Below are 21,569 nucleotides of genomic sequence, written 5' to 3'. Positions count from 1 at the left end.
GGGTCCACAGGACTGTGCCAGGGCACTTAGTACTGGAATCGGCCGCACCTCTGCTGGGCAGGAGGGAGGTCTGCAGGCTGATTCGTCCCTGTGGCCCCACTGCCAACACCGCACTGTCCTGTGGTCGCCATCCAGCCCCAGTTTGCTGGGGTCCCAGGGCAGCATGGGGGCACTGAGCTGCACTAGCAACTGCCCAGGGGAGACGGAGGCACCGACCACAGCTTCTCTGTAGCGGGGCCCGCAGGGTCCCTGCAGGGCGCCCTGGTTTGGCCGTGCAGAGCGGCTCTGCAGTCCCACTCTGCCGCTCTCAGCTGGGCCCTACAAGTAGGGCTGGGACTGGGAAGTGACTGTCACCACTCAAGGCGTAGCTGTGTGGGCACCAGCACCCAGGCCCTTTGTGAAGGCCAGTTCGCTTTTTTATCACTTACTTACTTACTTAGTTGTTTATCCCAGGGACTTTGCACTGATCAACGTCCCCAGATCTTTACAAGAAAATTTTTTAAACATTTCATGACAGGGTCTGGCTAAGTTGTCTATTCTGGGTTTGAACTTGTGGTCCTCCTGCCTCAGGCTCCCAGAGTGCTGAGACTACAGGCGTGTACCACAACACCAGGGTATGATTCGCTTTTGTAAAAGAGCCTTGTCTGTCACGTGCAGGGCCTGCGTGCTGTGCGGTTTCCAGCAACAGCAGCAGTGCCCCCTCCCAGAGCCACCCTGAGCCGGGCCCTATGCCAGGCGCTCCGTGGATTCCACCGCGTGAGCATCGCCAGGTGCAATTGTTGTGACTCACAATGCCGATGTGGGCTATGGGCTGCATTGTTTCCCCCCGAATGCTGAGGAGGACATCCTAGCCCCAGGATCCAGAAGTGCCTGGGCCCGGAATCGGGCCTTTAAAGAGGTCGTGAAGGGAGGGCTGCATGGTGGTCCCCTGGTGTCGCTAGGAGACCAGGACACAGACCTGGGCAACCACGTGAGGTGCAGAGCTCTCTGGGGACCAGAGAGGTACACGCCACACCCAGGGTCACATGGCGCCGATGGCCTGGACGGTAGGGCAGCCCCAGAGGGCCTCAATGCCCCCAGCATCAGCAAGCGACAAGCCACTGAGACCCACGGAGAGACGGAGGGTCTGGGGCAGTGCGGGGTCCAGCTTTGTACAACATGGATTCTGACCGCACAGACACACTGGGTCCAAGCCCCACTGCCGTGCGGAAGCCAGAGGTCTCAGAGGTTCCCAGGCAGGGTACCCAGGGGGCTTGTCACATTCACCTGGCTTTCTGCCCAGGTGCCGGGCTCCTTGCCCAGTGTGCCAACCCTCACCCTGGGTCTCAGGGCTCCCGAGAAGATGAATTTCGGCTCTGAACACCGGCACTGTTGGCGGACAGCAATCCCCATCCGATCCCACACTGGTTACGGTCGCACTGGTTACGGTCGGTTACAATGTTTCTGGTCATTTTATACTCGCATGCACACACAGGTGCGCGCACACACACACACTATGAAAATGCACCCCACAAGACATAGCATCCTTACACACCGCCTTCCCAGAGCACTCAGGATGCACCCCACCCACTGAGCACCCCGTACCCACGGAGGCCAGGACACGATGCTGTATCAACAGCTGTGTACCAGGCAGCTGAGAATGAGCACCCAGGGGCCTTGCAGGTCAAGCAAATACGTTCACATTTCTGGCGCTGAGTCAGCCCCAAGGCAGAGGCAAGAAGCCCACCACAGCCCCGCTGCCCATCGTGACTCGGCAGTCCCCTGGCACCTGCAATGGTCCCAGGGTCCCTTCCCCTGCCCACAGGCAGAGACCTCACTTACGTAGATCACGCGGCTTGGAGACCCAGATGTGCTAGAGGCAGGGACAGAAATGATGCTCTCAGAGGACGTCCTGGTCTCCTGGAACAGAGAGGAGGCGGCTGAGGGGGGAGCTCTGTGCCTTGCTCCAGCAGCCACAGTGGCCTCAGAACAATGAACAGCACAGACGGGACCCGGGAAGCCAAAGTCTACAAGACAGCAGGCCACACGACCACAGGCAAGGCGGCCATGCCGGGCACCTCCGGGAAAAGCTCTGTGCATCCTGAGCTGCCGCGTGGCGCCATCTGGGTCTCGGAGGACGAGGCTGCTTGGGCTCCATGAGGCAGGTTCCCCTCGCCCACTGTCTCTGTGTGGAGACATTTCCTGCCTAGATGTGGGGGACCCGAGATGCTGTCCCCAGGCCCAGGCCTCACAGGAGACCTCCCACTCCCCGGAGGTTGGGGCGCTAGGCACGTTCGCCAGCCTGCCTTGGTCTCCCTCCCATGCCCTGCCCTGCCCTGCCCTCCTCCAGCGCCCCCTGCTGTCCGGGGTTCCCGATCCCTCCTCTGCCTACCGCGCCCTGGGCTGGTGGTTTCCTGCTGTCCCTTTCCACACTTCCCCCTCCTGTGCCCACACCGCATCCCCCGGGGCCCAGCCCCCTCTTCTCCCTTCTAGGTCGCCTCAGGATCTCCCTGAGAACTCGCATCGCTCCTGGCCAGCAGCCCCAGGACCTGTACTGGATGCCCCCTGACTCATGGCCCCTGCCCCTGCCCAGAATTCTGCCCAGTCAGCCTCTTTGCCCAGCCCCAAAGAGGTGCCGTCAGGGACCAAGCTGGACACCCCAAACTCTTGACCCCAGGACCTCAGGGTGAGCCTGTGTAGAGAAAGGTAACAGAGGTCCCCAGGGTCACGAGGTCACCAGGACAGGCCTCCTCTGATCTGACTGCAGTCCTCAGAGGAGGAGGAGGAGGAGCGCCTGCCAGGCATGGTGGCATACGCTTGTGATCCCAGCATTCAGGAGGCTGAGGCAGGAGGATCTCTCAGAATTCAAAACCAGCCTGAGCTACATAGCGACACTCTCTCCCAAAGAGACAAAAAAAGAAAAGCAAAAGGATGTGGTCGGGACACAGACACACACAAGGATGACCGTGTAAGGACACTGGGAGAAGACGCTGTCTGCAAGCCCAGGAGACAGACACACGGGCCCTCAGCCTGCAGCCCAGACAGCAGCCTCTGTGGTTGATGCCCCCAGCTGCAGGCCTCTGTCCTGGTCCTCGCAGCCCCTCCTGTGCTCAGCTCAACACCAGCATGACAGGCGGACACGGGGAGCAGCAGGGCACCAACCTGTAAGGCACAGGGCATGGTGCCCACGCAGGCCTGGCTGTTCATGGGGCTCTGCATCTAGGGAGAGAGGAGGGACAGGTGAGGCCACCAGGCTCCCCCTTTCCCATGCGCCCCTGCTTGGCCTCTGCAGGAGCCCCGCCTCCCCTCAGCCCAGCACTATATGCAGAGCAGGTGTCCACTCTAGGGCACGCGAGCTCCTTGTGCCGCGGGCTGAGCCAGGGCCGGGGCAGTGCACAGCACTTGGCTGCTGCCACCTGCAGCCTCAGCCTGTCCCCAGTGCTGTCTGCGCAGATGGAGGCCCCAGTCCACACCCTGAAAACACCCTGGGCCTCAGCTACCTTCTCTGGGACGTGGGCAGCCTCCACCCCCACCGTGGAGCCGGCTCTGGGGAAGGAATGCGGGGTCCCTGGCACCCAGCAGGGACATGCAGAAGGGGGCCCTGCCCGTGAGCTTCACGGAGAAACTGCACATCTTGCATTCTCCTGGGCCTGAGACCAGACAGCCATGTCCAGACCCCACGAGACAAGGGCCAGAGCAGCACAGACGCCCCCTGGCCACAGCTGTGAGCCGTTCATTCCTGCACAGCACCCACTCCTCAGACAGCACCAGGCTGGGCCAGGACTCAGCAGCCAGTCTGCTCCCGTGGGCCAGGCCCTCCCTCTAGCGCCTGTCCCACCTCCGTCTCCCACACGAGACACGGGGCCCTGGAGGGTGTGGACACCACAGGTCTTGCCCCTCTTGCTGGGCTCTGGGCACGGATTCCACACCTGCACGGTGGGCACATGGCAGCCGCATGCTGAATGATCACAGGATCACGAGCCCAGGGCAGCCGGGGCCACACTGCTGAGATCTGCCGAGGCCCTTGTCATGGGTGCCCACAGTGGGAGCCATACTTGTCGCAAAGCAGGCCGCAGACAGGGATAGGGCATGTCCCTCAGGGTCCCGGGGCACCCGAGGCCAGCACAGAGGGACACTGTCACAGCAGCTGCTGGGCCCAATGACAGGGGAGTCACTCCCCGTCCTATGCCTGGCAGCACAGTGCAGCCACCTGTGCAATGCACTTCTCAGGGCTGAGGGCCTGCCCGGCCATGTCCGGTCACTGTCTGGGAGCAGGGTGGCCCTGTCCCCTACCAGCTGGGCAGAGAGAGCACCAGGCTGGAGCCAGGCCCGCTGTGGCACCGTGCCAAGGTACAGTGCCCCAGCCCTGCTTCAGAGTGCAAACCCCACGGCCAGGAAGCCGCCTGCCCGCTGAGGTCGGGAAGAGGCCCCGGGCTGTTCAGAGGCTCCCTGCAGCTCCACCGAGCTCTGTGACTGAGCAGGCTGCCCTGCCGGAGGGAGCTGCCTGTGGCCGTGGGCCGCCTTCCCAGTTCCGGCTGTATTCAGGGCACAAGGGTTCCCAGGCACACGCGTGTGCGAGGGTTGGCCCTCAGGTCTCTTCCGAGGGCCTCTGTCCTTTGGGACAACACAGAGGAGCCAAAGACAAGGGGTCAGGTTGGTGTCATCCCGGGTGGCAGACTTGGTTCCGAGGGGCTGGGGCGGTGGAGCTGCAGTTTGCAGAATGCGTCCTGGACCGGAGCAGCCGTGTGAGCGGGGCACGGGGGGCACCATGGGCCAGCAGCTCCCGCCACTCTGGCCACCGCAGGACTCAACGAGGACAGGGCTGACTGCTGCAGGGAGGCCGGTGCACCGTCTGGGGCGCAGAGCCACTGGGGCTCAGGAGCCAGGGGATTGCACTGCCCCCACTGCGTAGCCTCGCCGCCTCTCTGCAGCTAGCCTGTGTCCCCTAAACCGGCTCCCACCCCCACCCTCACCCTGCTCTTCATCCTCTCCACCGGCAGAGGCGGCCATCCTGGCACCAGGAGGGCCCTGCCCACTGCCTTCCCTGGACCTCCAGGGTCCCAGCAGGGCAGGTGCCTGTGAGGGAAAACCCAGCCACACCCCGGTCCTCAGAGACCACCCTCCAGCCTGGCTCCTTCCTCCAGCACTGCTCACAAGGCCCTGCGCAGAGACCCCACAGGAGTGGGGATTCTGGGATCAAAGTGAGGCCCCCACAGGCCCCAGGGGGAGTGAGCAGGAAGGCGCTGACCACAGGGCCCTTGCTCGAGTGGCCAGCCCCACCCCTCACAGTGACTCCCTTCTGCCCTCAGCCCTCTCTCCCTAACCCTAACATGCCATCTAGAGTTGTCCCTCCAGGCTGTCCCTCTGTGTGATCAGTGGACAGCTGCCATGGCCCTGCTGGCTGTGGAGGGGTTGAGCCAATCTCTTCCCAGGCACCAGCTCCAGAGCACACAGCCCTCCCCGGCCTTGGTCACAGCCACCCTCCCACGAGAGCAGTAAGAATCTGGGGGCCCAGGGAGAGAGTTGGCCTTTGCCCTTGATTTCTGGGGGGTCAGGGAGGTCATCTCTGTCCAGCCCAACAGGAGCATTTTTTGTTTTGTTTTGTTTTTTGGAGGTAATGGGGATTAACCCTAGGGCCTTTACACTGAGCTACATTCCCAGCGCTTTCTTTTTTTTTTAAGACGGGGTCTCACTAAGTTGCTAAATTGCCAGGCTGGGATCTAACTTTTGATCCTCCTGCCTCAGCCTCCAGGCTGCTGGGATGACAGGCAGGCACCACTGACCATCTTTGTTTAGGGCGGGGTTGGCCATATCAGAAGACCAACCGGGTGACTTAGGGTGGAGCGTCTCGTCACAAAGGACCAGCAGATTGGTGGAATCGTTTGACAATCACACCCACGTCAGGGGCCCTGTCACGTGGATGGGGGAGGTGAGGCTTCCTGCAGCTTGGCATTGGAGACCCTCATCTCTTCGCCCGGGGCTGTGTTTACACCATGCCCCTCCCAGGCCTGGCACCCTGGGACCGCAGCCTGAGGGACCAGCCAAGGAGCCTGGCCGAGAAGAATGCATGGGGATCGGGGTGCTACCAACCTTGTTTTTGTCCTCAGTCCTGGCCGCCTGCCGACACGCCGGATGCCAGATGTAAGAACCTGTGGGCGGATGCCAAGAGGGGCCAGTCAGGGCGAGCCCACCTGGGCACATAGACTGACGGGCAGAAGCACCCTGGGTGCCAACTGCTCCCTGGGAGTAAGCGGGCGACCCCAGTCCAGGCATTATGCCCGCCTCGGTGGCCTCAGCTGACTGCCCGCTGGCCCAGCCGGCCAGCTTGTGTGGAGGAGGGCTTGTGTGTGTCAGAGCTTCTCAGCCGGAGGGGAGCAGCTCCCACAGGCACGTGTCCTCTGCACCAGCTCGGTGCCCGGCCCCCCGTCATCAACTCGCTTGGTCCCGGAGGCTGCCTGGCCTCAGCTTCTTGGCCTGTCAGCCTCACCACCGTGTCAACGGACAAGACCATCGGTGCATTCAGGCCGCCAGATGCCCTGGGCCCCACGCCCAGCCCTCTGCTCCTATCTGACTCGGCCTGAAGCTGCCCAGGCACTGGTTGGCCCTGTAAAACTGAGGGCTGGAAGTCGCCCTGCCTGGTCCGGTGGAGGAATGTGCGGCAGACAGGGACTTGGTGACGGTTATGGAGCTGCCGACTACAGTCACAGCTTTCTGTCCAGGCTGATGCAGCTGGCTCTCCCTGCAACCCAAAGTCGGGCGCGCGCTCTCCTTGCTGAGCGCGTGGCTGTCCTCTTCCCCACCCCTGGGTCCTCTGAAGGAGGGGCTGCGTCCCAAACACGGGAGCCCCCATACCTACCACCCGGGCTGGCACAGAAGGCGCTAGGGAAGGCACTGCACGCCCTCCCGAGTCACAGCCCCCCAGAACGTGGACCAGGGGAAGGAAAGTTATAACCCCCCAAATGTCTGCATGCACAGGGCTCCCTGAGACCATGCCGTGTGTTCGCATGCCTGTAACACTTACTGCTTTAATTTGGACGCGTATGAAGTACTAGGCATTTCTCATTAAAAAGCATAGAAGCCCAGAAAAGTACACTACACACACTGAAGTCTCTGCTGGGCGTCCTCCAGGACAGGAGCACGCTAGGGACCCAGGCCCCGAGGGGCACGGGCGTCTCTTACCTGCACCTGCCGCTGGGCCCCGAGCCCCACTCACATGGTGCCGGGTGTAACGGGGCTGTGGTGCCCCCATCTCAGCAATGCAGCCCCCTGCCCGCTCCTGCTCCCCCAGCCTGGGCTGTGCATGAGCCTTGATGCCCCAGCATGTGGCGTCCTGCCTCGGTTTCCCCATTGCAGCCCCTCAGCAGCGGGGAAGGGGCCGTGCCTTGGCTCTCACCAGCACCCGGGCGCTGAGTTGCATCCCCGCCCTTTCTGCGTTTTATTTTGAGACGGGGCGATGTGGCTGCCGGGCTCTGCTGAGAGAAGTCTGGGCCCGGGCCCAGTGTTCACCACGAGAGTCTCCAGTGGGAGCGGGGTGGTTTTGGGGTAGCCTGGAGGCCGTGGGGAGTGCCTCACTCAGGGAGACCAAGCAGAGGTCTCGGGGTGACCTGCCCCCCAGAGGGCCCTGGCAAAGGCACCTGCACCCCCAGAGAGCAGAGTTTCAAATGCTACACCCCCCCCAGCATGTGGGGCACCCAGGGACCCACGGATGCCCAGCAGGTTCCACATGGGCAGAGCTGGCCTCAGACCCAGCGTGAAGAGCCTCTGTGCTCAGGGACGAGGCCACCCGGGTGTGAGCTCCTGGTCCTGAGCGCTGTTGTGCTCCTCATCTCCAGGCACTATCTGAGGGCACCGCTCACGGGTGGCCTACCGCCAGGCAGCCCCACACAGCTGGACGTGCACATAGATGCCTTTCATCCTCCACACACTTGGGGACCACAGTGACAATGGGCTGCGGACAAGGCCGCCTCATGTGATGTTGCCCCGGGTTGCCCCAGAAAGGGAGCTCTGCTGAACACAGGCCGGAGGCTTCCGGGGAGGTCACTCAGCGGCCATCTGCAGGACAGCACAGGTCACAGCTGCAGCCACTCTGCCTGCCATCCAGCCACGCCCTGCAGCCTCTGAGACCCTGGGAGACAGTCACCCCAAAGGAGTGTGGCTGGTGAAGCCTGTTTCTCCACCCTCACCTCAGCCCCTGCTGCCTCTGCCCTCCACCTCTCTCCTCCGGCTGTGGGGTCAGCTGTCCGCATCGCTCTGCCTGGCCCAAGCCTCCTGTGCGGGCCCTGCCCCACCTGTCCACACCTGTATCCTGCATCCACAGGGCGGTCAAGATGGACAAGGGCTTCCTGCCTCCTGTGTGGCCAGGCCTAGCCCCGCCCACGCCTCCTGTGGGCACCCTCCAGGCCGGTCACCCACCCCGTGTGCCTGTGGATGTCTGTCCATGCCGGCGGTACTGCCAGCTCAGCATGTTTAGTGAGAACCCACAGACACTGGCCAACTCTGTGCCTGGTGACCCCTGGCCCTGCTGCAGCAGGACGCCCCCACTGCTTGCTGCTCTGTCTCCAGCGCCCACTCCACTGGGCTGTGGCTCCCTGTGGCCTTGTGGCCTCCTCCCTGTCACATGGTCCTGACCCCACAACCTTCCCTGGCCTTTTGTCTGGACGCACTGTGCTTTCTCTACTTACGGGCCCAGGGCTGACCAAGCCACACCCAGTGAAGCAGAGCCTGACCTGTGTGTAGCTCATGGAGGCCAGGGGTTCAGGACAAGCCACCCCGAAACGTGACCAGGGGACTAGCACGAGCCACCTCAGCGCACTTCTCTGAATAAGGGTTATTTTGGGTGGGTTTCCTGGGAAACAGCAGACTCAGACAAGCTGTGTGAACAGAGTCCCAAGCATAAAGGAGAGAGAACAAGGACCCGCTGGACTCTCAGGCAGGCCTGGCCATGGCAGCTGAGCTGGTTTAAGCTCTGCCCCTGGGGCCCATGTGGCCGGCAGCACCTCTGGCTCCCGAGCACCCTCTGCCCGTGTGGTGGTGGGCTCACAGGGACCCTCGGGGGCAGGGAGAGCCTCAGCCCTGGGCCCTGTGAGCCCTGCCGGCCCACCCCAAACTCCTGTGCCCAGCATGCGGTGTGGACCCTGGGGGCCGAGGCCACATGGGTAGGTTTTTACCTTGAAGATACATCTCCTCGCCTTCCGCGAACATCCGGCCACACCTGACACACAGCGCGCAGGAAGGGTGGTAGTGCTTGTCCCCCGCCTGGAAGAGAGCGCAGACAGGTGTCCGTCCCGGCACTCCCTGCGGCTCGAGGACGGGGACCCTTCATGGCACCGACCTCACGGTGCCCCGGACCCGGAAAGAGCCCTGGGAGAAGGCAGGCGAGACAGCTGCTCCTGCCCGACCTCCACCCCCGGAACCCAGGTCCAGTCCCCAGGTGAGGCCAAGAGTGGGCAGCCTAGGGGCTCTGACCTCTGCTTCTCCAGGGTGGAGGAAGCGGCAGGGCAGGCAGTGGGAGCAGGAAGGCAGCACTGCCTCGGGGGTGGAGGACGAGAGAGTGGGGTGAAAATGAACGATCTTCTTTCCATACCTCCGCGGTCCTGGGTTTGCTCAGTTAGCACCTCTGATTTTCATAATGCTTTAACTCCACTGAATTAGATTACAGACGTGAATACAGGGATAACCAAGCAGATTATCTGAGCTGCTCTGGCTTGCTCTTGCAAGGTGCAGAAAAAATCTAATTGCCCCAGAAAACTGAGTTCTCGTTACTTGGCAGCAAACGTTTCCTGCCCTCAGGGAAGCGGGGAGCGAGGCTGTTGCTGGATGTGGGGGATAAATTCCACCTTTCATTCTTTCCTAAAATGGGAAGCCGGTTCGCACTCACCCCCTGGATTGGAGTTTGTGATCCTCACTTTCCCAGATCCCTAACTGGCAGGGAAATGTCCTCATGGGCACCTCGTCCCTCCCTGCCTCTGGTGCCGGGCCCGTGAGGAAGGGAGGGAGAATCCACAACCTGCTCCTCCCCTGCAGGCCCCGTTGGCCTCGGCCCATCCTTCAGGCCCATATCACACTGCCCACTCGCGTCCCTGTCCTGCTGGCCTCTGTCCCAGCCTCGGCTCCGCCACCATGTCCCATCTGGCCCTTCCAGCCCTGTCCCTGGTGTCAGCGGGCGTCAGGGCTCCCTCTCCCCCCATGAACCGCCCCGGGCAGGTGGCAGCCGGGCCACATCAGGGCTGTCGGCAGCAATCACGTATGATACCTGGGTACCTGCCCCCAATGAGCGGCACAGGGCCACAGCTGTGGTCACGGTGGCCACCATGCGGGCAGTCAGAGGACTCTGTTGTGTGCGGTACGAAGGAGAAGGTCCACCAGCTCTGTTTAGGAGTGAGTCACCTGACGGCAGGGTCACAGCTGTCAACTGTGGGCCGAGCATCTTTAGTGAGCCCGGTGGAACAGGCCTTCCCCAGCTTGGACCCTGTGACCTGCGCCCACGGTACCTGGTCCAGGCACCCCCGCCCCACGGCTCCTGAGAGCAGAAGCCTGCGACAGCGACACAGGAGACAGCACGTCCCGGGGCACACCGGCCCTGACCCCACAGAGCAAGTCTACATAGTGTGTCCACCCACGATTCGGGAGAGAGAAGGCCACTGGGGAGTCTCTCAGGGGTGGGGCTCAGCCCTGGGGTGAAGGGGTGTGGACCCCAGCACACAGCACACCACACTGCCCAGACGGCCCCTCCCTGCAGCAGCGCTGGAGACGGTGGCCAAGCCCCCGGGCAGATGGCCCGGCCCTCGCCCATGAGCAGCTCAGGGTGGCTTGGCTTTCCAGAGCACAAGAAAGTCTGGGGGACTGCGGGGTGCACAGTTTCAGAAAGATACCCGTGCCTCTGGCGAGTGGCTGTCAGCTTTAAGAACACAGAGAGAGGCAGTGAGCTGGGCTGGGGAGCCTCCGCAGCACACAGCCAGCTCCAGGCTGGGTTTTGACACAGACACAGCCACGCGGGCACACAGAGCCGGCCGAGAGGACAGAGCTGGGGCTCAGGGCAGATGCACCACCTCCCCTCCTGGGGCGAGCGGCAGCCCTGTCTGCTCGGTGGGCCCACACCCTCCTGGGTCTATACCCTCTGCACCCCAGACCTGGCCACACCTCCTGCTACTCCTGTGTGGGTCCTTATTTTTGTGTGCCTGTGTGTGTCTGTGTATTTGGGAATTATGTGTGTCTGTGTCTCTGTCCGTGTGGCAGGTGTCTGTCTGTCTGTCTGGTAGTGTCCAGCATACAGGATTTAAATCACTTCTGAGCACTCAGTCGTTTGGGCTGTGGCTTTTTTACTGATTCTGTGTGCTGTGTGATAAACAATATTCTTTCCAGGTGTGTTTTGAACTCAGGTACTTTAAAGGGGGCCTGTGTGTGCCCAGACACATGGCTTACTTCCTGCTGACCATGAAGACAAAGGGCTCATGGGATAGAATGGGAGGCCCCCTGAGGAGAGAGGAGGAGGAGGAGGAGGCCACAGCCAAGCGCCCAGGAGTCCTGGAGGCTGCATTTGAGCCGGTGAAATGCTGCAGGGACCTGTGACCCCTGTCTCGCTGGGTCCCCACCAGATCAGACCACCTGTCCTCAAGGCTCTGCGTGTCACCGTCCTTCCCAGAACCCAGCCCCAGCCCAGGGCAGAACACACCATGAGTCCAGCAAGCGTCTGGGAGGTGAGCGTGGAGAGCAAGAAGGGAAGGACAGAGAGCTGGGAGGAGGGAGGAAGGAACGAACTGGTGCCCGACGGAGGCTGGGCTTCCCGTTACTGTGGAGACGGCCCCAGGTGGCCAAGCTACCCGACAGCAGGGCCCAGACCCTGGGCAGGTGGGCTGAGAAAGAAGCCCCACTTGCAGGACGTGGGCACACAGCGAGGGGCTCCCCCTCCCTAGCACAGGCAGCAGCTCCCAGCACCCAGCCCGCTGTGGCCTCTGCCAGAGAGCAAGAGCAGGCCCCCCCAAGACAGACTCCAGGGACGGCAGCAGGCAGCAGGCTACCAGCTCAGGAGGCAGAAGGAAAACCCCTGCCACCACTGAATGCACATTTCAAGGGCGGCCACGGCTGGCACTCAGTGCTTAAGATGGCACTGCGCCCACCACACGCAGGCATGGCACAGGCAAGGCTTGGCTGCTGGCAGGGCCTGGGTGCTCCCCACTCCACTGACACCAGTCTGGAGACAGAGCAGGAGTGACAAGTGCCTTGGGGACCTCGTGCCCACGGCACCAGCCCCTACCTCCTGCGCCCAGCACAGCTCTCAGGTTCCTCACTTCCTACCTGCACCGGTCCTGGGGCCCCGGCCCTCCTCCAGGGCAGCAGCTGTGGTGGACACGCTCACACTGCAGCCAGCACCTAGCTCCTTCCTTTTTCCAGAGCTGGGATCTGTCGCCGGCTCCTGCTGCTCCCTGAGAGCCCACCAGCTGGGCGCCAGCAGCCTGGCCGAGCGTCAGGTGGTGCCAAGGCGGCGGCAGCTCCCTGCCACGGAGCCCGGCTTGTCTCCGCCCGCGGCTCCCGCCTCGCAGCGCCAGGAGGCTGCTCAGAGCTCTGCAGAATTTCAGACGCTGCTGCACGCTCGCCTGCCTCCAGCACAGGAGGAAACAAGAGCAGAGTCTTCCCCGCCAGGCCTGGCACCCAGGCCCGTCCCTTCCAGCTGACCAGGTGCACCTGCGGCTGCTCAGAGGGACCATGTCCCCAGTTCCGCATTTGGCCCAGGGTGCTGATCAGGGACAGGTACACAGCACACAACGGCTTGCCTGTGCCCTCGAAGCCACCAAGGAGGGAGAGCAAGGTGGATGGAGAAGCTGTCCAATGCGTTGCCCAGGCAGTGCTGAGCTGGGGATGCCTCTGGGTCAGGTGCAGCCCTTGCTCCCCCCGGAGGAGGCAGGGCAGCCAGGGCATCAGCAGGCTGCCCCCACCCAGCCGGGCCTCTCCACTCCTGGCTGGAGACATCAGCAGCCTCTAGTCCGGCTTCACCCGTACTAGCCGGGAAGGGTCACAGTGTGGACGTGGGTCCCAGGCCTGCACCCTACAGGCAGAGGCCAAGCAGAGGGGCGGCCTGCATTCAAGTCCAGCTGCCTCCTGTTAGCCAGTGGCCGGTTGCCCGGCCCGTGGGATTTCCCACACCTGGCTGAGTTTCAGCACCACCTACATTTCGGAGGACAACGGACGGGGCAGCTGTGGGGGCTGGGCAGGAGCACCTGGGCAGAGGTGCCAGGTGCCAGGCGCATGAGAAGAGGGGAGGAGGGGGGCCCTGGGGGGCACACTGGTCAGGGAAGGGAAGATGTTGGGGCTTCCGGGACACGAGGTTCTGGGGCTCAAGAGGCAGCATGTGCAGCTGTGAGGGAGGTAGAGGGACCGCAGAGCCACCGCAGGGACCCACGGCAGGCTGGGCCCGCGGGCGCTCTGATTTAGCCACCAGGGAGGAGGGTGGCCAGGTAAGGATGCAGAGAAAGGAGGGACGGACGGACCAAGCTTGGGAAGGGCTGTGGGGAGGGGACAGAGGGGTGCCTGGTCCCACCGGGACGTGCACATGGGTATCAGATACAATATCAGGTAAGATCGCCGCAGGAGGACACTTCGCAGGCACAAGGCAAGGAAATCATCACGCTCTTACCACACCATCCCCTCACACCGAACAATGTGAAGACTGCTCCATGCGCAGGTGGAATGGATAGAGGATAATTAAGATGTAAGGACTACAACTGGCTAAAAGTGACAGAAAACAAGTCTCAGCCTCCCTAGGGATGGGAAGGAGACAAATGTTCATCCACCTGCCCACCGGCAGGGGTGTGGGCGGGAAATGCTGCACTGTCAGGCAGAAGCAGTTCACGGTGACCGCCGTGGTACGGGACGGTAGAGAACTGTAAAGACGCTCGTAGACCTGGGGCTGTAGCTCAGTGGCACCACTGCTTGCCTCGCAAATGCAAGGTCCCGAGTTCGATCCCTGGTGGCTCCCGCAAAAATGCTCATAGTTTTGAGCCAGCTCTTACATTTCTATAAATTACCTGAAGGAAAATTAGAAGTACACAGAAAGCACTTTTAAAGGGGGTTCACTGCAGGTCACTCGTCATAGTGGAAAGGCGGAAATCGCCTCCACGTCCACCGCCGACAGTGGGCAGTGAGTCCTGGCAGCTCGGAGTGAGGCGCTGGCCTCGGCCATCACGACCCCAGCACCTGACCCGTGGAGAGGGAAGCAGACCCCAGAGACAGAGTCGATCCGTGGTTGAGGGGCTGCAGGGCCCAGGACACGGCGGCTACAGGGATGGAAACATCCAGACAGTGGCAGTGGTGGTGGCTGTGAGGTCGCTGACTGCACTGCTGGTGCACGGGAAGGGGGTGAATCAGATCTGTATCTCAGTAAAGCTGTTTCAAAGATTCCAACTACAGAAATAAATAGCTGACGACGACTTTGTAATGACACGAAACCCACTACTGTGGAAAGCGGAGTTGGAAACACTCATGACATCACATTGCACACACAGTTTGACACCAGCAATGGTCTCATGGACAGGAAGGCAGGGAGGGACCCGGCCAGAACATTACTCGGCCCACATTTCCTGTCAGTTTCTTCTCTTCAAGGTGCTCTCTACCTATGGACCTTTCTCCCGGCATTGAGGAAATCATTAAACTCACCCTCAGGGTGGAGGTCCCGCAGAGCAGGACCTTGGGGGGGACCCAGAAAGTGAGGCCATGCACCCAGGTGCAGAGTCGGGGAGGCCAGTGCAGGAGCCCCACTCAGCAATGCCTGCAGGCCCAGCCAGGCTCTGAGCCCGGTGGGGGTTGGGACAGGGAGTGTCTCCCCTGCCTGTGTGGGCGGCCTCTGGCCCCTGGGTTCCTCCTTCCTGGAGGCCTTGTTCCCATCCCCAGCAGCAGCCCCCAGGGCCACGGCAAGGACTCGCACACCCCTGGGCAGTTCTCAGCCTCCTCCTATCCCCTGAGACCCATAGGAAGGGCCAACCAGGAGTTGGGGACCACAAGGAAGCATGGCCCGTGTGTGTAAGTGTTGCTCAGGAGCTCACCTGTGTCCCTGCCACCCAGGGCCGGACGCCAGCACTGCCAGCGCCTGAGCTTCCCACCCATAACCACTGCTCAGCCATCTGCCAGGTGCCCAGTGTCCAGTACAGGTGCTTCAGTCCCCGCACCACCTCCTGCCTCACTTCCAGTCCCACGCACCTGTCCCAAGCCAGGCCGGAAAGGCAGGACCAACCCAGCTCCGGCCCCGCCCACGGCCGACTCCAACTCGGGGCCCATCCTGCGCCCAGAGGGCTCCAGGGGAGGCCCCTGCCCTACCCTGCAGAGCTGGGAGGGAGGCAGCTGGGCTTGGCAGCACATGTGGAACGGCCCAGAGGAGGCCTGGCCTCGGTGAGCCTGGGACAATGAGGACCTCAGCACCAGAGGCCCAGACAAGCAGGTGCCGCTCACCTCCAGTACGCGCCCTGTGATGAACCCCTCGCAGCTGCTGCAGCGGATCCCGAACTCCGTGTGGTAGTCCGTCTCGCAGTAGGGCAGCCCCTCCCTGCAACGAGATGGGGCAGGACGGCGGGTCATTCGAGGGCCACACATGGGACGGCTGCCGGCCACAAGACCGTCCCCCTGCACAGATAGGGAAACTGAGGCACACAGAGGCCAGGGGAGTGACCCAGGGGCTGAGGAGCGGGAACAAAAGCCACATCCACCACGTGAAAGAAGTTCCCAGGCATCTCCGTCCTTCTCACTTCCTTCCGCCCAGAGTTCAGCACCAGTTTAGAAAGACACAAATGGACTCGGCCTCCAAACCATGCCCCGAAGGTGTGACCTGTATGGGTACAGCTCAGTACCGTGGGAAAGAGCAAGGACCACGCAGGAGAAACTGTGGCACAAGCACTTGGGCAATGGTGGCCAAGGCCCCTGTCACTACTACAGGCCTGGCCCCTTGACCATGAGGGGGTGTGGAGGTGGCCGGGAGCAGGGGCGCCTGCTGTGCCTACAGCCCTGTCCCCTAAAGTCACGTCACTCATCTGGACAGAGGGCTGGGAGGGGCCGAGCCTGGCTGGGTCACAGAGGGTTGCCTGCCCTCTGCGGCTGCCCCTTTACCGCTCCAATCCCAGGGAGCAGGGGGGAACACTGCCCTTCCTTCGAGAGGGGACCCGTCTTCTGTGCTGCCTGCTGCGGGCCCCAGTGCACCCCACGATGGGTGTACCTGCAGCACACCCAGAGGCTCAACGCTCAGGTCTCCATGGCAACACCAAGGGCGGCTCCAGAGGCTGCTAAGTAACATGGTGTGGGTGAGCTGGTGGGGGCAGCAGCGCGCTGGGGGCTGGGTGCCGACACACCCTTCACAGCGCACGGCACAGCAGCCCGCATCTGCCCACGTCTGTCCTGGCCTGCTCTGCTGTGACCTGGGCAGTTCCACCCACCCTGGGTGCTAATGCGCCTTGGTGTGGGAACTTGGCCTTAAAATGTTTCACCCGAGACCCTCTGGGTGGCGTGCCCTTGGAGAACAACACAGATGGGCGTCGGGTGAGCTCCATTCTGGGCCCCAGGTGTCCCAAGTCAGAGAACGGTCAGCCAGCAGGCGAACGTGGACACATCCTGAGCCTGGATCTCCTGACACAGCCCGATGTCCACGCGCGCGTGGGCAGGCGTGCACTTTATTCCACAAACCTGCATCTTGCCGGTTCCCACCAGGTGCCCAGAACTGTGAGTCTTCAGTGTGAGCCTCAGGTCACTTAGCTCAGCGGGCACCAACTGGCGCTAGGAGGGACTGCACTTTCAACCTACCCCGGGGGGCTGCCTGCCTCAGCTTCCTCGCCCAGCACTGAAAGGCCCCTTGGCTCCCAGCCACGAACAGCCCCAATCAAGGCCACAGTCAGCTCTGAGGGGTCCCCAGCACTGTGGACGGCCAGCCCAAGCCTCCTAGCCGGGACCGCAGCCGGCATCTGCTGATGCCACTTCGTGCTCTGCAGGACACGGGCACCAGGGACACAGACTCAGAGCGGGAGCCCTGACTCCCCTGCCCCTGGACAACGGAAAAGGACCAGAAGCCTCTGCGAGCCGCTTGAAGAAGAGCGAGCTGGGTGGGGAGAAGGCACAGGCTGCCCTGCAGGGCGGGGGCAGTGGGTGCAGGCCTGGTGCCCGCCCTGCGGAACTTGGGCGCGAGGGTGACGCAGCCCACACGGCCACACTCACTTGCTGATGTACTCGGCATTCAGCTGCTTCCCGCAGGTCTTGCACTTGAAGCAGCCCACATGCCAGTGCTTGTCCAGTGCCACCAGCGCCTGCCCATTCTTGATTTCCAGGCCGCAGCCCCCACAGCCTGCCGGAAGGAGCAGAACACAGAGCACCCACTAAGCCACTCCTGGCCTCTACGTGGATGGCAAACTGAGCCCCCGGGGCACAGGGGACCGGGGCACAGGTGGCTGGAGTGGGGTCAGGCAAGGTCCGGAGCTGCTCAGCCCCACCAGCTGTGTGACCAGGGCCACCTCCCCTCTCTGAGCCCCAGCAAGGGGACACTGGGGGACGGTCATGGGCACAGCCCCCTCGAGAGTGAATGCAGGCCCCAGTGCCTGCCGTGAAGGGCACACTTGATGATGGACTCTATGCCTGTGTGGGGCAGGTGGCCGGGCTGGACGCCGCCTGCTCGAGTACCATGCCCATCCATGGCCCGCTCACCCCCAAGGGGCTGGGTCTCATTCTCTCTGCATGAGCTAGGCAGGGTGGCGTGGACAGCATTCCTGGGCCCCTTTCCCTGTGACGTGGGGTGGGAGCAGGGCCTGGAAGACAGGTCACGTTGTCATGGAAACTGCAGTCCCTACTCCAAACACGAGGAGCTCAGCATGGCCTCAAAGGACTCTGCCAGCCACACACACAGAGCCATGCATGACCAGTGCCACCCACTACATGGGTACCACATGTCCAGGGCCAGCCATGCACCTCTCGTGGCCCTTGTATAACCGCCCAGTCCGCTTCCCAGCAGCCCCCTCTTCCAGCAGACACGGGTGCGGATTTAGGCCTGGACCTATGAGCCGCCCTCCTAAGGACAGGGCAGAGCCAGCAGCCCCAGTGGGGCTGACCCCACCTCCTGCCATGGGGTTAGTACAGCAGGGCCTCAAAGCTGGACCTGATGTCCACCTTTGGGAATGGGGACCGACTGGGTTCTGAAGCAGGGCCATGACTGAGAGGGTGTCCACTGGGAATCACGGGGCTGGGGACAGGGCACGTCCACTGCTACGCAAAGGCCGAAACCATCCAGGCTGGGTCCTGGGCTGCCTCCCGAGACCCCACAGCTGGACAGGCACATGGCCCAGGTTGGGGTCCCTCAGCTGTCCAGTTGCACTGTGCCATGCCAAGGACAAAACAGTGCCCTAGGGATCTCTGGAAGAGCAGGGGACCCCAACACCATCCCGGGCAGGGCTGTCTCAGGAAGCCTCAAAGCCACACGCTGCCACCCGGTGCCACTGCAAACTTGCTGCCCTAGGGTGTGAGTTTGCTTCACTCCCAGTAAAATGACAATGACAAGAGCGCCCTGAGGCCAGCACAGAGCTGGGTGGGACCCTCACAGAGCTGGGAGAAAGGGGGTGTGGGGCACAGCAGGAGGTGATGGAGCCTGGGGCTGCCTGGGAGTCTCAGAAACCCTCCCTGTCCTCTGTCCCCAGCACTCCCCCTGCCCTGGGGACACCACCGTGGCCCTGTGCACAGGCTGGCTCTGAAATGCCATTTCCTCAGTGGGCACTGGGCAGCAGCAGGTCCTGGTGTGGGGGCCCGCTGGCCACCGCCCCACCCATCTGTAACCGGGCACCCCCAGCCTTTGCTCTTTCACAGCGACGACCTCCTGATGCCCAAGCGCGCATTGAGCACCTGCTGCAGATGGCAGCTCCCGAGGGTGGAGCCGAGAACCCGAGAGCCCTGCCTGCCCACAGGAGTCCAGAGTCCAGGGCTCTCCTGGAGCCCCCAAAGCACTTCTGCTGGCAAGGGGGAGATGTGTGGATGCAGCAAGAGGACCAAAGAAGGCCAGGAAAGCTCCAGCAGGAGGGAGAGCGGGAAAGCAGACTTGGCCCGGGCGAGGGCCTGGCGGCTGGCAGCCCTGGGGAGGTCTGCTCCTGTCCTTCCCCGTGTGCTTCCACCACAGCCGTGGCTGTGCCTGTCCTGGTCTCGTGTTATCGTGCCGTCCCTGTCCCCGGTACCCTCCCCACCCAGATGCCCATGCCTACTTACTCCGCAGGCCCTGGTGTATGTGGGCACCGCTGCCCACTGGTGTAGGCAGGGAGCACTTCTGACACACGCATTCCTTCCCGTTGAAGGTCACTCGGTCCCCGGGTGGGAAGGGCAGCCTGCAACAAGACAGCTGGTCACAGGCAGCCCACACCTCCACAGCGTTCCTCTCCCACGAGTGCCACCCCAAACACAATGCCACAGCCACCCACCCCAGGGCCTGACCAGGCCTGCTACCCCCTGGTGCAGGATCTCGGGGGGGCAGAGATGCCCAAGCAGGGATCAGGTGCTGAAGTCTGTGACGAGACTGGGCAAGCGCAGGCTGAGCTGCCACCCTTTAAAGACAGGTTATTGCTTCCAGCATCCATAACTTCTGATGGAATCTGTAGTCACTCTCGTTCTCTGTAACCTTGACTGGGCTTCTTTCTCAGACCTTAAAATTTCACCACTGGTCATCAGCAGTTTGACTAAAGATGAATTTGGTGGGTTTCAGGTGAGTTTATTCTATTTACATTTTACTGAGATTCCTGCACTCATGGGTGTATAGTTGTCATCAAATTTGGAAAATTTCCACCCATTATTTCTGCAAGCATTTTTTTTTTTTTGGTCTGTCCTATGCACAGATACAAGCAGCCAGGCTGACAGAGATTGTGCCGTCTGCATCCACAGATCAGCGGAGCTCTCTTCTTGTGTATCCGTCTCATCCCTTCTCCCTCCGCTCCAGTTGAAATGGTTTCTTTTGCTGTGTTTTCAATTTTATCCATCTTTTCTTCTACAATCCTTAATCTATTGCTAACTCTGTTTTCATTTCAGGAAATTCACATTCCATTCCAGGAAATGTGCTTTTCGTGTCTGGATTTCCCACTGCTGCCTCCTGTAACTCCTCTGAGACGTCTGGGGGCCGACACATACTTGCAGTAGCTGTTTTAAAGCCAGTGTCTGTTCATTTCACCACCGTCCTCTCCGGGCGTACTGACATTGGCTGACGTTCTCTCTAGCTTGGGATCCCTTTTTCTAGTTTCTTAGTGCCAACAACTTTTTAGGGTATGTTGTTGAGTGCTAGATGTTCGTACCTTCTCTTATAGTGTTGGGCTCTGCTCTGGCAGCCGTTGGCCCCTGGCAGATCAGTGTGATCTTTGGTAGGCGGGTTTACGGCAGCTTTCACTCCTTTCTAGTCCCATTCATAAGAAGGAGCAGCCCCCTTGGGTGTCCTTACTGCACGTCCTGGGTGTTCAGACAATACTTGGCCTCTGCTTAGAGCACAGATGCTTCCCTGGGACCTGTGTCCTCGGTGCATGGCCGCTCCTTGCCCCAGCTATGAGTCTCCCTTGGTGCACACTCATCTCTGTGTCTGGTCCAGACTTGAAGGCGCCCTCTGCTCATGTCTGGAGGTCTCACTCTGTTGCCTTTCCCCTCTGCCCCACATGCCCAGCTGATTCAAGGTGCCATATTTGGCTCAGTCCCCATGGTGCCAGCCTTTGGGAGCCTCCCTGTGGGGAGCAGGTGACCCCGGGTCACAGTGGGCTCCTCTCGGGCTGCTGCAAACCACTGGTTCACACACTTTGTCCAGCTTTCTTCTTTGTGCTGGAGTCCAGTTCGGTCCTGGTCACTCCAATACGGCCAGCGCCATGCCCTATTACTCTTAAATAGCAGGTCATCCAGAGGCCGTCCTTCAGACCGACTGTGACCACATCAACCTCACAGCTAAGCTACGTACACAGAAACCAAACATCAGACCCTCCCTGGGACCTCTGAGCCCAGCCGGGCAGAAACGACACCCATGGACTCTTTCACCAGACACGTCCCCTCACCACGGCCTCCTCCCCTCAGCTCTTGACAGGGGCTCTTTCTGTCTCAGCGCACACTGTAACCACAGACAGCCACTCTGGAGTGCACAGAGAACATCCTCTCAAGCTGGGCATGGTAAATAAACTGTGTTTCATTTTTCCACTTTGTTTTCTGGAAATGGAACACTGGCCCCTGGAGGACTTGCTGGAGGCTGTGGGGGAGAGGCAAGTGGTACTCCTCACCAGGGGGTCAGGGACCCAGGCTCTCCTCCAAATCACACCTGCACTGTGCCAGGCATGGGACCACAGAGGACCTGGTGCGTCCAGGCGCAGACGGATGAATGCGTGCAGGAGTAGAATAGGCAGTGATTCTCCTCTGGGCACGGCTGAGGGGCTTGGACATTCTCTTGGGGCCAGGGCAGGGCGGACAGGGGGACGGGGGGGTGCGGCATTCAGAGGCCATGGAACAGCCAGCAGGGAAGGCTGGGCCTGAGCCAGGGCGGCAGCCGGTGGATTTGGGGAAGGGGCCGGGTGCCGGACGGGTGGAGCGGCGTCACCGGCAGACTGGGGACACAGAGCAGAGTGGGGCATGCGCAG

The 21,569-nt window shown here is 61.8% G+C and overlaps 2 protein-coding genes across 10 annotated transcripts in view; both read right to left on the bottom strand.

Moving 5' to 3' along the window:
- LOC104874721 (actin-binding LIM protein 2) overlaps positions 1-19,317 on the bottom strand; it is a 62,143-nt gene extending 42,826 nt beyond the window's left edge. For 7 of the 9 annotated variants that reach the window (XR_002025963.1, XM_019210276.1, XM_019210277.1 and 4 more), the window contains exons 1-5: positions 15,418-15,496; positions 9,147-9,234; positions 6,070-6,128; positions 3,142-3,198; positions 1,822-1,899 (exon numbers count right to left, since the gene is read on the bottom strand). Coding sequence is in view for 8 of the 9 variants with exons in the window: in XM_019210276.1 (XP_019065821.1) it covers positions 1,822-1,899; positions 3,142-3,198; positions 6,070-6,128; positions 9,147-9,180 (228 nt within the window). In the remaining variant the exon portion in view is untranslated. Of the gene's footprint in view, positions 1-1,821; positions 1,900-3,141; positions 3,199-6,069; positions 6,129-9,146; positions 9,235-12,273; positions 12,463-15,417; positions 15,512-17,163; positions 17,291-19,188 lie in introns of those variants that run through there. The other 2 variants (XM_033758823.1, XM_019210272.2) reach the window with 2 other exon arrangements.
- Positions 14,046-21,569, bottom strand: part of LOC109118604 — an 18,969-nt gene continuing 11,445 nt past the window's right edge. The window contains exons 4-9 of the mRNA XM_019210262.2: positions 19,189-19,304; positions 17,164-17,290; positions 16,069-16,174; positions 15,418-15,588; positions 15,169-15,363; positions 14,046-14,249 (exon numbers count right to left, since the gene is read on the bottom strand). Of these exons, the coding sequence (XP_019065807.1) occupies positions 14,046-14,249; positions 15,169-15,363; positions 15,418-15,588; positions 16,069-16,174; positions 17,164-17,290; positions 19,189-19,304 (919 nt within the window). The remainder of the gene's footprint in view (positions 14,250-15,168; positions 15,364-15,417; positions 15,589-16,068; positions 16,175-17,163; positions 17,291-19,188; positions 19,305-21,569) is intronic.

This window comes from Fukomys damarensis, unplaced genomic scaffold, assembly GCF_012274545.1.
Source record: "Fukomys damarensis isolate Sample0158 unplaced genomic scaffold, DMR_v1.0_HiC HiC_scaffold_35, whole genome shotgun sequence".
NCBI classification, from domain to species: Eukaryota; Metazoa; Chordata; class Mammalia; order Rodentia; family Bathyergidae; genus Fukomys; species Fukomys damarensis.
The sequence above is the reverse complement of the archived record's forward strand: the minus strand, read 5'-3'. Positions and strand labels throughout refer to the sequence as shown.